Source organism: Diadema antillarum, unplaced genomic scaffold, assembly GCF_040938485.1.
Source record: "Diadema antillarum isolate AM-2024a unplaced genomic scaffold, OU_Dant_1.0 seq00000809_RagTag, whole genome shotgun sequence".
In the NCBI taxonomy this organism is placed as follows: domain Eukaryota; kingdom Metazoa; phylum Echinodermata; class Echinoidea; order Diadematoida; family Diadematidae; genus Diadema; species Diadema antillarum.
In genome coordinates this window covers 916,866-933,331 of record NW_027271689.1, presented here as the reverse complement: position 1 = coordinate 933,331, position 16,466 = coordinate 916,866, and the positions used below count along the sequence as shown (strand labels likewise).

The window sequence follows — 16,466 nt, the reverse complement described above, 5'->3', positions numbered from 1 at the left end:
TCAAGCTCACAAGGGCTCAGTAGAAGTTGCGTATGCGTGGTGACCTTTGTTCAGCCGAGGATTTGTTCGATTGTCATTTCTGTAGAGAGCAGAGAAAAGAGAAAATGCCTACACGATGTATTGTAGCGGGATGTTCAAATACGTACAAAGATGGAGTTAGCCTTCATTCTTTTCCAAAGGACCCCAATCTGCGGAAAATTTGGATAGTAAAGGTCAAGCTCACAAGGGCTCAGTAGAAGGGTCCTTTGGACGCCAGTGTAATATGTAGGGAACATTTTGATGTGTCGGACTTCGAAGATCTTGGATTTTGGGCCGAGTTTGACCTCAAAAGACAGAAACGGCTAAAACCAAATGCCATTCCAATAATCACGGCCGCCAGCACGGGCAGCAAGGATGTAGTTCATCAACCAGCCGCTGAAAAACGACAGAAAATGAGGGTAAGAATTATTGTGAATATTGTTACGCTGATGTACTGTGCGCTTTATCCAAACGTGTGACAATGATACGCACACACGTTGCATATGTGATGAGCGCATTATGCAGCTTCGCAGCTAGCTTGGTTGACTGCGACCAGCCAGCCCGATAACTGTGCATACAAAGAGCGCCCTGGGGTCAGGTTTTGACACGGTTGTGTTGGGTATACTGATAAACTGGCTGTTTGTGCCAAATTCCACTCTTTCGTGGCTTTCGGCGTTTTATACACAGCTAAAAGGGCATATACACTGTAAAGCTTTATCATGTCGTACGGTGCATGGTGGTGAACCCCGCCGCCGTGTTGTGAATGCTGCTGCAGCCTAGCGCTGTGTGTTGATTCCCCACTACCACTGAGCTGCATGCTCAGGCTCCATGCAGCTCTGCAGTCGCTCTTTGAATCATAGTGAACCGGAATTATATGAGTCTTGGTGCAGTCTTTCATGTTTCCACATCTCACTATCAGTCTGTGAGGCCCGCTACCAACAACAACTATCACAGGAATCTCAAAAGAACATGTCTTCTCACACTTCTCCGTCCTAATACATCACTTTCACAAGCTCCTAACAAATTACACCATGATGACTATGTTCCAGAAAGAGATCCCCTGACAGTATTTCCATCAGTAGCTGTTATAAATATTCACTTACTTTTGTCATAAAACAATGGTATTCACATACAAAGTAGTGACAAACCTACAGACAAACATGATTTAGGAACATTTTGTTACTGCAATTTAAACTACAGTTAGGATGATGTCCAGAGTAAGGAGCTATTAGGAAGCCGCATTGCAATAAGCAATGGACAATCTTGCAGCATACTCTATGCTGCTCAAAATAGCTTTGTTACAGATTTGGCTGCAGAGGAAAATAATCTTCCACATGTGTTGAAAGAGTTTTTCATTACATTTCGAGAGGGTACACTTCACAAATGCCAAACTGAAACATCATCAAATACAAACCCACTCAATTCTGTGTCAGCTTTACCGATAAAGTCACGATTTAAAAACTGGCGAAAATTTTGAAAAGTTCAAGGCTGTACATTGTGGATGATTTACCTACAAGACTAGAAGAGTTAAGAAGTTCTCAAGTGCCTGCAATAAATACAACAAGACATGCAGGAAAACTTGCATTCTTTTCAAGAAGAGAGCCTAGTGAAAACTCTATGTAGATCATGTTTGGATCACTAAGGCCAAACAACAGGTAATTGTTAATAAACTGGAATCCACGCCAGACAATCTGGCAAGAATTCTCCAGTAACAGACGGGAACGACAGTTCCTGCTGGACCACTACAAGGGGTGATGGTCAGCCAGAACTCAACAGCAACGGTGGTACTGCGAGCCGACTATAGCAGCCTGACCACAGCAGCAATGGTGGAAATGTTGAACGACAACATGGAGACAGACCAGCGAGAAAAGGTAACACTGAGTTAACACATTGGGGAGAGCCCGGGTTTTACGTTATATATATATATATATATATATTTTTTCCCCCCGGATTGATGCGCTTAGAAACATCAGTATTAAGTGCTATATGAATGTTATTCATTATCATTATAGACCACAGAGTGGTTTATATCTCGTCACCATCCAGCTGCTTGGGGTCACCATATGCTACGGTAAGAAGGAGAGACAAGTTTCTTTGGAATAGCTCTTGTTTCCAGTCAATGTTAGACACTAGGGATATCTTTGAATGAAATATATATCACAGAAATCAAAAAGGAGAAATAATTCAACTGATCGGACCACAGTACAAGTGATACAACTGCACTGCCACCAACACAAGCACTGGATTTGAAATCATCTTACATCTGCAGTATTGTTTACCAGTTGAATGCAGACCACTGTCGAAAGTGTGATAATGTATTGTGCAAACATTAAGGTATGACTTGACATTGACTATCCCACTGATTTTCTTTGGGAAAACAGCTCTAATCATATGGTAACTACCGGTACTTCTGCACAGGATTTAGAACATGCTTTTTACTCTGGCTAACAGGTGCATTAGGTGAACTGCTTAAAAAATAACAAACTAAAAACGAAAATAAACAAACCAGCCAAATAAGACAAAAGAAAAATAACACAAAACACAAAGATAAGCCTTGATGTACAAGCAGCTTGGATGCCTTGACTACCAACGCATAAACTTACAGCTTTCGAGCTACATTCATGCCTTCTGTGTGTTCTGAAATCACACAATGCATGATGTAACTGCCTGTTGTCATAGCAACATACAAGCAGTTCTGATTTCATATTCCTCTAATAATGCCCTACTTTCCTCATCCAACCTTGCTGCTGGCTGATCAACATTTTGTGTATTCCCTTGAATTTCCTGTCACCTGTCACTCTGTAGGAGTGTCAAGGAGGGTAATAAACTCACTTTATCACTCCCATGATCACAGTACTTGGTGGATTCCAGTGGCAACTACTCCTTTTTTTTCCCCTCAGGACTATGACTGACTCTTCCTTTAATACCTATTTCAGGCATGCAGTATTAAGTGAAAATTTAAGCACAAGTACAAGGATCAAGGGGATACAAAACATACACAGGTCATTTTTTTTAAAAAAATGACAGTCTTGACCTACAAACCTTGTCCGCATGTGTATTTTTCTCTCTAACACAAGACCAAAAAGACACATTACGACTGGACAGAAAACTAGTAACTTCTGGGGAGCTGCATGGCAATCAGCATCTTGTCTACTACACCTGCCAGACATCACTACCAGCCACCTTAAAGTATCGTCCCGCTATTAGGAGAGAGGGTTCATTGCACCTTTCAGCAGCTCGTCGCAGCCGTCATCATTTCCTGGCCAGGAAGTAGATGATGAGGATGATGATAGTCAGGATGATGAGGCCAAGGATGAGCAGTATTACACGGTTTTGAAGGATCCTGCAAGTGGAAACGGGGATGAATGGATATTTCATAAGCATATGAATTACTACGCCAGCATACAAGAGAAGACATACATATCAGTAAAAAAAAATTGTAACAATTTCCATGCCAACTTAAACATACATCTTGAAGGCTGATCAACTGCTGTCACAGAAGTTCCTCTTATATGGGAGAGGGGCAGGGCATCACTGAAATAAGTATGTCTTAAAACAGGACAACGAAACAGCTATCCTTCTACAGCAAAACCAATAGTTAAAAACAAATACTAACCCTGTTGAGAGCAGATGAATGTCAAATAGTTATTGACAATAAATGAGTAAATATGCGATACACTGGCCAATTAGCTAGACTGTCAGTTCTTTAAAGCTTTGTGACATATCACCTTAAAAGTGAAATTTCCCCCACTCCCCTCCACAAAATTCTTTGTGTTTGAGGTCTTCTTTTCCCCCAGTTTTAAACATTCTGTATCATTAATTATGCAGCACAGTTGAGAAAAGATAGATCAAAATCATATGGCCGTCCATTCTATTGATGTCATTTGTTTGGCAAACTCAATATACCGGTATCTTAATTTCCCCTTTTCCATAAAATAAATTACGTTTGGCACATTGCCTTTGCACACCATATGGACAAGTAGTAAACATTATATTATTGATTAATGAAGCCTTACCTACTAGGGAGGTCTACTGGCATACTTCATTCTTGTACATGTATGTCATGTCATTACTTCTTTACCACAATAGGGGGAAAAGAAGGTCATCACTTTAACAAATCCAACTGAAGATAACTCAAAATACAGCATAAGTGGGTAACGGGGTAAAAGCAAGACAAGCAAATAAACATAAACCATGAAGAAACTCGAGAGCTGGGTGGTGAAAATAAAGCGATGACACAGATCATACCTACGCATCATTGCACTGAGGACACGGGAGCTTTGGCCAACAGTAGCATCCATGTCACGTAACTGAAAGAAAAAGCCACAGGAAACTTCAGCTGCCTGCTTCTTGCTATGTACATTGTATTCACTCGACTAAACTTTGCTATGGAACCCTAGGTGCATGTTTCTACTGGTCACCTTGTATCGCCTCGCATCGCCACAAATTTTTGTCACCTGCATCACCCTCGTATCATACTACTACCCAAACTGTTTCTAGTGAGCAATAAAATATGCCGTAATGCAGGCTGATGACAGGGAACTTGCAAAAATGTGATGCACTAGGAAGTGACTCATAAGGTAACAGATCAGGTAGCGTGTGCACTCCCTTACAATCACCTGAATAATACATAGAATCTCCCAATAAGAATTAAAGATTTCCAGCACACTGAAAATGTCGTTACCTGCTCATGATTCTACTGAAAAATTGTCCGTCCCATCACCATGCATCTACAACCCAAAAAGGTGGACCACAGATCACCTCTGATTACCTTGTATCACCCACATCACCGTGCATCACCTTGCATCACCTCACATTCTTTATTGTTCAGTAGAAACATGCCCAAGGATAGTGTGTTAGTAACAAGGAGATAAATCTGTATTAACACTTTGTCTAATCTGATATTCTAAATGATTAACCACCCCCCCCCCCCCCCCCCCCCCCCCGGGTCCCAGAAACCAGAATGCTGTTGTTTGATGTTGTACATTCTTTATCATAATTGTTACTAATCATTGCTTAAGTGTTTCATAGGGGAGTGTTAAATATTCTCTTTCATAAGAGTCTTTCACTGTATAGGGACAATTGTTTGTTTCGGTAGTAGAATTTTCAAAAGCCTCTTAATCACAACATTTTAAGTGAGAACTAATCCTCAAATTGCAACTGATTGAAAAATTGCCCTACATCGACATGAATAAGCATTGCTGTTACATCCACATCCCCTCAGAAATTCAAGAGAAAACTAACACGCACACCTATTCAGGTTCACATGTACTAGCTTGACTGTAACTTTCATATATCAGATATATCTGTCATAACGGCGTCGGCTGGACGGGTTCAATAGCGTATATGAGAATCATGGCCTTCATGGACATTCTTGTAAAAATTACTCTGGAGCTGCAGAAACTCTTAGTGATGGAGTTCTAAAGATAAGATAACATGCAAATACTGTCAAAAGTTTTTTTTTTTTTACAAGCAACAAATACAAAAGAGACTATGCATCTCAGTAATTCCAGATATTTGGGGTTCCCAAACTCTCCCACAAGAACCTCAAAGTTTAAATAGTTTAATCTTACCCTATTCCTTGACCGTTCAATCTTCTCCCTGTCTTTGTGGAGATTGTCAAGAATGTCTTGCCCTAGTTGCTCTGTGAATGACAAAAAGAGGATGGTATTAAAAGACATGGAAACTAACATATATTGCCTCAATTCTTATTGCAAATCATCACTATTATCATCATCATCTCAGTGGTCATTACCTTTGGCCATAATAAGACCTGCGGAATCATCCTTTTCCTCATTACACATGGCAGCTCCTTTTATGCATTGCTACACATGGCTTTTATCAAAGTCAAACTGGCACCATGGAGATGTATTTCTGTTCTTATATTTCTGTATCAGATGAACTTCATATAACAGACTTCATTACATAATGAACTCACTGGATCAATCCACAGAACTGTCTTTAAATGAAAGTACTGCTGGCAAATATATATGCACATGACTCGTGTATGAAACGCACACACACACACACAAGCAAAATTATTGATATGAAATCAAAGTACCCCTCCCTCTCTGCCACCCCCCTCCCCCCCCCCCAAAAAAAAAAAGACAAGAAATCACCCATCAAATAAAATATCCAATAAAATAAGCAAGGTGAAGTGCCACATGCACTAGAACTGACCTGTTTCTACAGTCATTCTGTAGCCTGCCTCAAGTTTTCTGGAGGTTCTATCCAGTCTCTCTGTGTTATCCAGTAATCTTGTCCTCTGCAAAAGTAAACAAAATAGGGACAGTCACACAAACACAAATTAAGTGTTTGACAAGTCAAAATAGTCAGACAATCGTCTGCACACAGCGAATTTATATTCATGTACCAGTAAGGTCTGAAGCAAAGAAAAAAAGACTATGCAAATGCAATTCAAAAAGCTTTGCAGAAACACACAAACTAAAATATGCTACTTACTAACATATAAAACAGTTTTGAGATAGGGATCCTTGGTTTAGTATATTGTATAATTATGAAAAGGATCCTGCGAATAGCAACTCCATATGAATGACTTAAAGTGTGTAGACTGCTGAAATCTTTACTTACAAATGGTAGCCGACAAGTGCACATTTGGGCCTCTATATTACTTTCAAGGTAGAAATCAGCATGTAAACAGCGCAGGCTTTTTAATGTAAATATTGACAATGGAAGTGTGTATGTCAATGGCTGCATTATCAAGGAATGCATCTCAACATAGACAATTAAAAAACAAAGAAACCGTATTGGCAAAATACTCAACACAGGAACTTTGTGTTTTTTAAGAACTGCATGACTTTGACAACAAAACAAAACCTCTACCTCATCAAGTTCTAGAGGCCACATTTCTTTTGTTTGCAGTTGTATCAGTTCAGCATATGATCTATGTTATTTATTGTTGGTATCTTTTTAATATGGCAAAATAAAAAACTGTCTTTCCTTTGAGCCAAATCTTAGTTATATACCATGATCTATCTAAGTTGCAGAATTATCTAAATCTTCTACACCCCCAATTTATTACCAATCCCTAGATTGGCAACACATTTTAGAAGATTTACGTTCCAATCTCTTTCAAATTAGTGTTTCTTTCATTATGTTTTTCTGACTCTAACTAGTTTCACCAAGTCTCTCTCCAACAATAAATATGTAGTAAAAACTTGTGAGGTGCCAATTTGTGGTGGCAGGATAATGATTTCAGGATGATGATTTCTGCAGCAATATTCCCCCAACACATGATGGGTTAACCTGTTAATGTTGGTGCATAGTACTAACCACCTGATGAAAACATCTACATCAAAACGCAGCCTTTAGGTGAGACCAAACTTTGGGCTGTACCTGGTCCTCCGAACTGCGATAGTCATCTAGCCCCAAGAGCTCTTCCCTGGTTCCATCGTCCCTGGAAGACACCTTGGACCGTCGCTGAAAGGGTCAAATTTTATCGGCAGGAGAAAAGTCTCAAAATCAATCTACTTGCCAGCATCATCCTCGTGGCATTTGTATTTTGTACAACTCAACAACATACATGTGTGAATGTTGCAATTCCTTTGCGTGTTCGTTACCTTGAATAATGTAGCTCTCTTAGAGTTGTATACTATAATCTGTAACTGCTTCTTATCAATGTATACTTATTGTATATATTCTGTCTTGGCTATATGAGATGTACTTGCATACATTTTGTATGCACTCCTATTTTGTGAACATGCATGAAATCTTGAATGAATAAATAAATAAATAAATAAAACAAAATTGCATCACTATCAATCACATGGCTTATCAAGCCTGCATTCATCATGTAATCTACACTGTATGTGCAGGGTTCGACTTTGGTGGCGGCGAGGTGGCCTGGGGCCACTATAAATTAGTGTGAGGCTAACAAATTTGTCTTTTGGTGGCCCGATCAAGCAACTGAGATTCAAAAATGGATTGTTACTTTTGCTCTTGATTTGAGCCATTACATACCATACAGAGTATCTTTTTGGGCCACCAAAATTTCAGATTTAAAGAGTTTATTGGCCAAAAAGTGCCACCAGACAAAAAAGTAAGTGTCGAGCCCTGATGTGTCCATGCATGTTTCTTAGTACTTAAATCCATTCAGTTGACACACATTAGACTTTCTTAAAAACCACAATATTCAATGTCTAAAGACAATGCATTCCATCAGGATGCTCAAACCGCCAGCTTTATCATTCTTCTGAGTACTGCAATTTTTGCCCTCTCTTACTAAAAGCGTTACTTACAGGTTTAAATGATACCATTGGTGTACAGAACATCATTATTTTCTACCAGAATGAGACTTGTCCACTCCCTGACACAGTACATCTATGTAAAAGTTTAATGGGATAAGTGAAATGTTTCTCTTCTGCATACAAAAATGGAATGTTATTGTGGCTTGACCTTTGACGATGAAACATGACATTGTGGCTCTCAGTTTCACTCTGTGACCATATACCACAGATGTCATGATTCCAAATTCTACCCAGCTCAGCTTTTTATGCTCAATTTCTACCCACTTCAGTCTTACACTCATGGTATGCAATAAAAGGCTTCTATGTGACACATCCAAGTTGTTTTCGAGTCAATGCAGTAACAAGAAACAGAAACTGCTTTCAATACAAACATAACGCTTTACTACCATAACAGTCCCACTTCCACATACCCCAGCACTAATTTTATGTTGTTGTACAGGCATGAGATTGTCACTAAAGCCTGACAGACATCAATAACACACATGTGGCTAACCTTCCCGTCAAAGGGGGGGGGGGGGGGGGGGGGGGGCAAAAAGACATTTATATGATACAACTTTGCTCTTTTTTCAATTATATGCCACCAAAAGCATTTGTCTCACCAAATCTTTCTCAAGTCGATTCAGTTCTGTCTGGTAGCTTTTTAAGCGGGTGGTGAACTTCTGCCTTTCACTGGACGGAATGCTGCGGATCTCAATATCCATTTGTTCTAGCTGATTTGCGAAGAAAAACATTGAAGAACGGTAACAGGTAGAGTAAGATTGACTTGACAAATGAAGCATAAAACATGTGATGACACCACAAAACGTGGTGTGCTGATGCGCTACAATATATCATTTGTACAGTGCACTCCTGCTATAACGAACACGGTTATAATGAAATTCCGGTTACAACTAAGTAAAAATTCAGGCCGCAATGGTATCCACTCTATGCATTTTTATTGTTTACTTGTCCGGTTATAACGAAATTTCGATAAAACGAAAGAAAACTGCCACTCCCAAGGACTTTGTTATAACAGGAGTCCACTGTACCTCTTTATGGTATTCAAAATGTATATGAAAACAAAGAAAAATCAGCTGGCCTGACATTAAGAAAATTGAAAAAACACACCAAATGTTTTTGTCCTTTTTAATTTGCTTAAATGAAATGATTCAGAAACCTTCATACAATGGTGTCATATAAAATGCACCTTCTAATGCTACATGCACATATTGGAAAGATATTTTGTGTGAACTACATGTATATAAAATGCTATTGTATATTGTACAACATGCATATTGTACAATAATGCCTACAAATTATCTACAACAGAGTACATACAAAAACAAAATATATCCAATCAAAACCAACAAAACATTTCACTAACCTGTTATCCAAACAGCAGTTCCATGCAAATATTTGGTTAATACCCACATTGGAGGACAGACACATTTATATTCATGGGAAGTTTTCATGTTTGTGAGGAAAGGACATAGGAATTCTACAGAGAATTGAAGGAATTTGTTGCCACGAGTGCCAAGCAAAGTACCTTGATTTCATATAATATGTAATGTACGAACTGGCTAGAGAGAATATGGAGGATAGAAAGCCTGATGAGTATTAAACAGAGGGGAAAATAAAGATAATAATAACTATTATCAAAAAGTCAGACACAATGTAAACTTACTAATTCAAGAGCTTCATCAACTTGCTTTTCTGCTGCACTGACAAGCTGCTTCTTTTCAGCTGAAAAGGTCAACACAAAGAAATGACATCTGAGCTACAGTCGTATATTTACAAGCTTGAATGGTACAACATACAACTTTATGAATACATTATTAAACACAGAGAAAAACATTGACTGCGCAATGCATGCATTTGTACAATATTCCCTCATAACACACATACCCTGTACACATGTGCAAAGCACGATCAAGAGCAATTCTACAGATTGTACCTCTGCTACATTGTACATACGATTCAGGATCAAACAAAATCTAATAAAAAGAATGCCCCATAGAAATGTACAGTATGTCACAGTAACACACACCTGAATTATACCAGTGTTAGTTACTGTAATGTTGTGTATCCTGATGCTTGCATACACATCAATTGATATTTTGATAAACTTCATTCTTTACATAGCAACTTTCAGCACTACAGAGAGCTATGTACCGTATGGTTCTATGCACTTATCAGTTTTAATTGAAAAAAACAGAAAGAAAAATACCCAGTACCTTCAATTCCCAGGCTGATAATGGCACTTGTTGTTTCTCCCTGTTTACTACATCCCACTTTACAATTGTATTTTCTACATCAAGTTAGGAAATAACAGATTTGTTTACATTTTTTGAGAAAATGCAATTATGATTGATTTGTTCACATTTTTTATTCATAGAAAAATGCAATTATAATGTCTATACTTCTTAACTGTGTTTCAATACTGCCCTTAGAAAGAGCATACATTCTCTACACTGTATATGCTCCACCCAGATCCATACACAGATGGTGCTAAACTTGGATGATGCAGTTTCATAAAATCGGTATACACGTGTATATATCTTGGTGGATATTTCAGGTACTGCTGGACCAAACTGCATCAAAATTACACAAATTTGGCACTTTTAAACATATCAAATCACATGAATTTGAATCACAACAAATTGTGGAAAGTGCTGATTTCAGCTTCAAAATTTGATCTCATTACTTAGGACAACAACATGCAGCCTGCACAATTGCACATTGAACGGTTTTGGTTTAAAGGCACTGTTTATCATTTGCAGATGAAACAAAAACCCACCTTTAGTGCTTCAAAATAGTTCTGAACTGTGAGTTAGGGATTGAAACAACTAGTGCAAAAAAGTAAATCGGTATAATCAATGTTAAGTATTGTTGAATATACAAAATGTGAACAATAGTTATAATAAGATTATTTCTGGACTAAACCATCTACAGTTAAGTTTAGTGAGAAAAATAGTAATATCTCCTAAACATTTTAGGCTTTACTGCAAGATTTTTAAATGGTAGGGTGCTTTGTCATACAAGTGACCTACACATATTCATCAATAACTCAAACATTTTTTAAATCACTGCTCCCGAAGGTAAACGGTGCCTTTAATCGAGAGTATAACGGTACCTCAAAACATACATAGCATCTTATACAAGTCAGTGTAACGTAGAAACACACCATAACAGTGCTGTTACTGCACACAGATTCATGGAACAGTGATATCCTAGAACTAGATACCATCTACACATACTCTATCAACAAACTACATGTAGATGAGGGTTTGTGGTGTGGTGTTCTAAGAGCAAGGTGCTACATAAGCACTTGCCCAACTGCCTGGGGCAAGTGAAAATCAAAAGTCTGGCAAGTGTTTTGGAACGATGGAAAAAAAAGCTTGCCCGAACTGGGCAGGCAAAAAGTTTTGAAGCCATTTTTTTCTTCACTTTTTCCCCTTCAACCCATGAAGTCAACCAAACAGAAGACCAAAGATAGCGACTGTTGAGTGATGTAATGTAACACATCACTCAACAGTCAATTTCATATCAGCAACTTTTGAACACTCATGTGAAGAGCCCCAATGGAATGCAATACAACACCAATACTTGATCTATCCAAGTTTGTTATTCCATCCAGCATGTGAATCAAAGTCAGTGTATTGTTTATTCAAATTATTGTGTTTTATCAAGCCCTTGACTTACAAGTGATTTTCTGTATTATTATAATTTTTTTTTAATGGACTTTCTTTCCGGTTAGTAAAATTCATGTTTGTGCAAGTACGCGGTATCTGCTTGCCTGACCGGGGCACGTGGTAAAAAGTTGTGTAGCACCCTGTAATAGTGGATGCAATCAGTATGTGCTGTGCATTGTGTTCTTTCAGGTGTACAAGTTGTAGGTGGCGTGCTCATTGTGCAAGTAAAAAGGTTTCTGCCACTGCCTATCCATCATGCGCCCTAAAGAACGAAGCATACAATTGTACGCAACGCGAGATATCTTACGCCCAGCGCCCTCGCTTGCATTCGTGTCGTTCTTCCATGCACACGTTGTATTGGTTAACTTTTGGCTACTATGATTCTCTTGAACTGCTAAAAAAAAAGCAATTCATGATGAGTAGAGACAGCCCATCCCAGTCTCTGATTGCCTTAGGAATAAAACCGTATTTGTAGGCATCCAATTACGAAAGAGCCGCATCTCATGAAGTGAAGAGTTGCCATTTTATGAATTTGCTATTTAAAGTCCGGATTCCATGACGCCAGACGAGATGCAGTCTGCGCTACGCGGAACATACATGTACAGCGGAGAGTAAAACCACCAGTTTTTGGACAAGTAAGCTATTTTGCAATATTTGTTCACCTAAAATATATATAAAGTCATATTTATAACAATGTATATGTTAAATATAACAAATTTCTTTTATCATTTCTGTAAAAGTGGAATTTTTTTGGGGTGTTGAAATTTTCGTGCATTTTGCGCAACCAGAAACAAGCGCGAAAATAAAAGCATGCAAACATTTTTGCTTGCCATTATGTTTCAATAGTTGATATCTTGATTCCACGTAATTAAAAACACGCTAAACTCTTCTTACCTGGCTGAAAGCTAAAAATCAGTCACGCAAAAATATTCACTTTTACAGTACCGGTATCTCAATTTTGAGTTTATCAAATACATTACAGAAATCCATAAAACCCCAAAATATATCACCTTGATAATCCACCAGAATCTGGATGCGTGCTACGCACATTCAATGTAAAAGGCCACTGAAAAATGCACCGCGCTATACATGTACCTTGTTGGCGCAAGGTTGCATCGGGGATGTTGCGGCACCCATTGTTGTCTGAATCCTGGCGAGTCAGCACTAGCATTCAACCCCTGTACATTTAGTCACTGCATCTGCACGTACACTACAAAGATTTTGTTTTTCTTTTGTGGTTTTGAGGATACCATCACACTCTGAGCTTGCCATAAGCAAAAAATCTCGCAAGAACAGCATATTTTTCAATTTTTAGCGTTTTTTTGGCAACCCTGATTCCTAACACAGGATATAAATTGTGCATGCTTTGGAAAAGTTGCACCAATTCTGCATTTTTGAGGGCAACATTTGGGATTTTAGATGGATTTTTGGGGGTGACTAAGGCACTTTCCTGCTGTGAACGACAGTGCCGGTACGGTATGTGAAAGGATGTGATATGCGTGTGTTGTGACGATAGAATTTAGTGGATTGTGAAAAGTGATTAGTGTCCAGATTCTGGAGGCCGGCCGAAAACTGAGGGTTTTACTCTATATCCCTGACGGTAAAATACAGACTGATCTTTAGTTTCAGTCAAGCAGAGCAGCCCAGCTTCCGTGACCGGTCCAGTGACCAGCTCCTGCGTTATGTTAGTAGATCTACAGGTGAGTAAACTATTACCCCTTTCATATTGGCCCCCCCAAAAAAAGCACGTCCTCCAGAGGCGCCGTATTCATCCCAGACCACTGTCAATATGAAAGCTTGCGGGGAGAAGAACTCGACGTGAACACAGCACGAACAGTGGATGAACACAGCGTGCAGTTCATGCTAGACCGTCTAGCACGAACACGGCACGTCCTCCGGAGGACGTGCCGTGTTCATCCCAGACCACTGTCTATATGAACGGACACGAGATACAACCGGAACTGGAAATCTCGGATAAAAACAACTGTGCTAGCACACGATAGTATATATACACATGTGTGTGATTTGTCAATGTGCAATGATAACTTATTTATTGCATACCATGGTCCTATCAGCGAAAATTATTTGCAGAATTGAGGAGATATCAAATTTGTAGAACACTGCCGCAAAAATAAGAGTAACGAATGATTAAATACTACAAAAAAGAGTCTATATGCTCTTTTTGTACTATTTAATCATTCGTTAGACATTTACTTCAAAATAAAAAATAGTTTTTGTTTCATTTATGTTTAAACAATTTTTACACTCACTTCACTTGTAAAATTGCAAGGCAAGGTAACCTGTCTGCCTGCTTGGAATTGGGCAAGTCTGCGCTAGTAATTAATACTACATACAGTATACTTTAGCTTTACTGCCAATGGCTACGTATACATGTACACTGTACTGACTGTTGTAGATGTATGTATGTATTGTTGCTATGGGAATGTGTGCCGAGTTCGAGCTGTGTTCGAGATCAGTATGAAAGGGTACATGTACCACGGGTTATAGGCCTAAACTTTACCTCATGTTTACATAAGGATTTGGGAGCACAGTCATTCTGTATTCATCCCAGACTCGAGTCTGGTATGACGTCTGAGGATGACAATATGAAAGGGGTAGACCTAGGCCTATATGATAGTTCACTAGCTCGAATTCACAAAGGTGGTACAATTGAAACCATGGACAAAGACCGTAGTTTTTTATGGGACGCCAAGTGTCGCATGGCCTATTTCGTTACAAAATCAGTTAATTTGACAACGAAATGACCATTTCATTAACGAAATGATTAGACCCTTATTTCGTTACGAAATGTTACATTTCGTAACAAAATGAACATTTTGTAACGAAATGAACATTTCATCTATACTAGACCTAGTATTTTGTCAACGAAATGTCTGATTTGTTGATAACGAGATAGAAATTCTAGAGTAAGAACCCCAATTTTCGGCCGGCCTCCAATATCCGGACACTTACCAATTATCACAAGGCAGCAAAGTGGACTGTCACAACACAAGCATAATTTTATTATCACATTGTTTCACATACTAGCACATTCGTTCACCACAGGAAAGTGCCCGAGTCACCTCCAAAAATCCATCTAAAATCCCAAATTTTGCCGTCAAAAACGCGGAATTGCCACAACTTTTCCAAAGCGCGCGCGAATTAGGTCCCGTGTAAAGAATCAGAATCGCAGAAAAAGCGCTAAAAATTGAAAAATCACGCCGTTCTGTTGCGAGATTTTTCGTTTATCGCAAGCTCAGAGTGTGATGGTATCCTCAAAAACACAAAAGAAAAACAAAATCTCTGTACGTGTCGATGCAGTGAATAAATGTACAAGGGCTGAATGCAAGTGCAGAGTTCCCAAAATTCGGACACGAACGGGCGCCGCAACATCCTATTTCAGTGGCCTTGTATGCGTATTGACATTGCGCGCGTGTCCGAATTTTGGAGACGCTGTCCGGATTTTGGGGAATTGACAAGGTCATAATATTTGGGGATTTTGTGAAATTTCATGATCTGTTTAACAAAATAAATATTGGGGAAAATTAGGTTGATATATTTAACATACATTATTATAGATATAATTTTGTGGAGTATTATTTGAGTTGAATAAATATTGCAAAAAAGCTTAAGTGTCCGAAAATTGGGGCTTTTACTCCATAGATCATGTAGATGCTCTACTAAAGTTATGCCTCCTCTAGGGCTAGGTCATGCGACACTTGCTGACTTGGCGCCCCATAAAATATGACGGTCTTTGTCCATGGTTTAAACCATGGTTTCAATTGTACCACCTTCATGAATTTGGGCCATAGATCTCTATTGTAAATTTACACAGCCCAACTGGTCCATCCAAGCCTCTCACGCCACGCACGCACGCGAGCACGGCCACTACGCTGTAATCTTGTCTGTGTTGACTGTAGCTGTACAGTGACAGGGGCCCTGGCTGTGTAATTTATACGTTATAGGATAGTTACGGCCACTAATTAACTGTGTGATAGATCATGAGATAGACACTGATGCCATGAGGTAAATTTATAGCTGACAGGGCTGTGTACCGAGATCGTCACTGCGCTGTGCGCTGTCTGACTTTTCACACATTTATGGCCGGCTACGGCCGTTCCACGTATAAACACTGTGATATACAACGACTGTGTATTACCTATCTAGCATTACGGTGCGCCTACGGGCAACATCACTGAGCTGAGGTGACACAGCTGGACATTGCCATTCAGCTATAAAAGAAATAAATGATGTTTGTAAAGTACAGTACATAGTGATTATGACGCTTACCTCCTACCAGCATTGGTATTTTATTGATTTTAGATGTAATTTCAGCTGAAACAGCCGCGAACTGATGCTCGAATTCTTCCATGGCGGCTGCCATTTTACCACCGTGTAACTTGCCAATTACTATAAAATGTCCAGAAGAACAATTTATTGTAAAATATGATCTAATATCTTTGTATGACTATGATGACATTCAAAATAAACTAATTATTTATATATTATC

General features: G+C 38.9%; 1 protein-coding gene across 1 annotated transcript; it reads right to left on the bottom strand.

Moving 5' to 3' along the window:
- Positions 1-3,270: 3,270 nt before the first annotated feature.
- Positions 3,271-16,340, bottom strand: LOC139739640 (vesicle transport through interaction with t-SNAREs homolog 1A-like). Its single transcript, XM_071650250.1, has 8 exons — positions 16,247-16,340; positions 9,949-10,007; positions 8,885-8,995; positions 7,375-7,458; positions 6,199-6,283; positions 5,592-5,662; positions 4,267-4,328; positions 3,271-3,361 (listed from the first exon to the last, which is right to left on the bottom strand). The coding sequence occupies exons 1-8, from the start codon at positions 16,338-16,340 to the stop codon at positions 3,271-3,273; spliced, it is 657 nt and encodes a 218-aa protein (XP_071506351.1).
- Between the last annotated feature and the right edge of the window lie 126 nt (positions 16,341-16,466).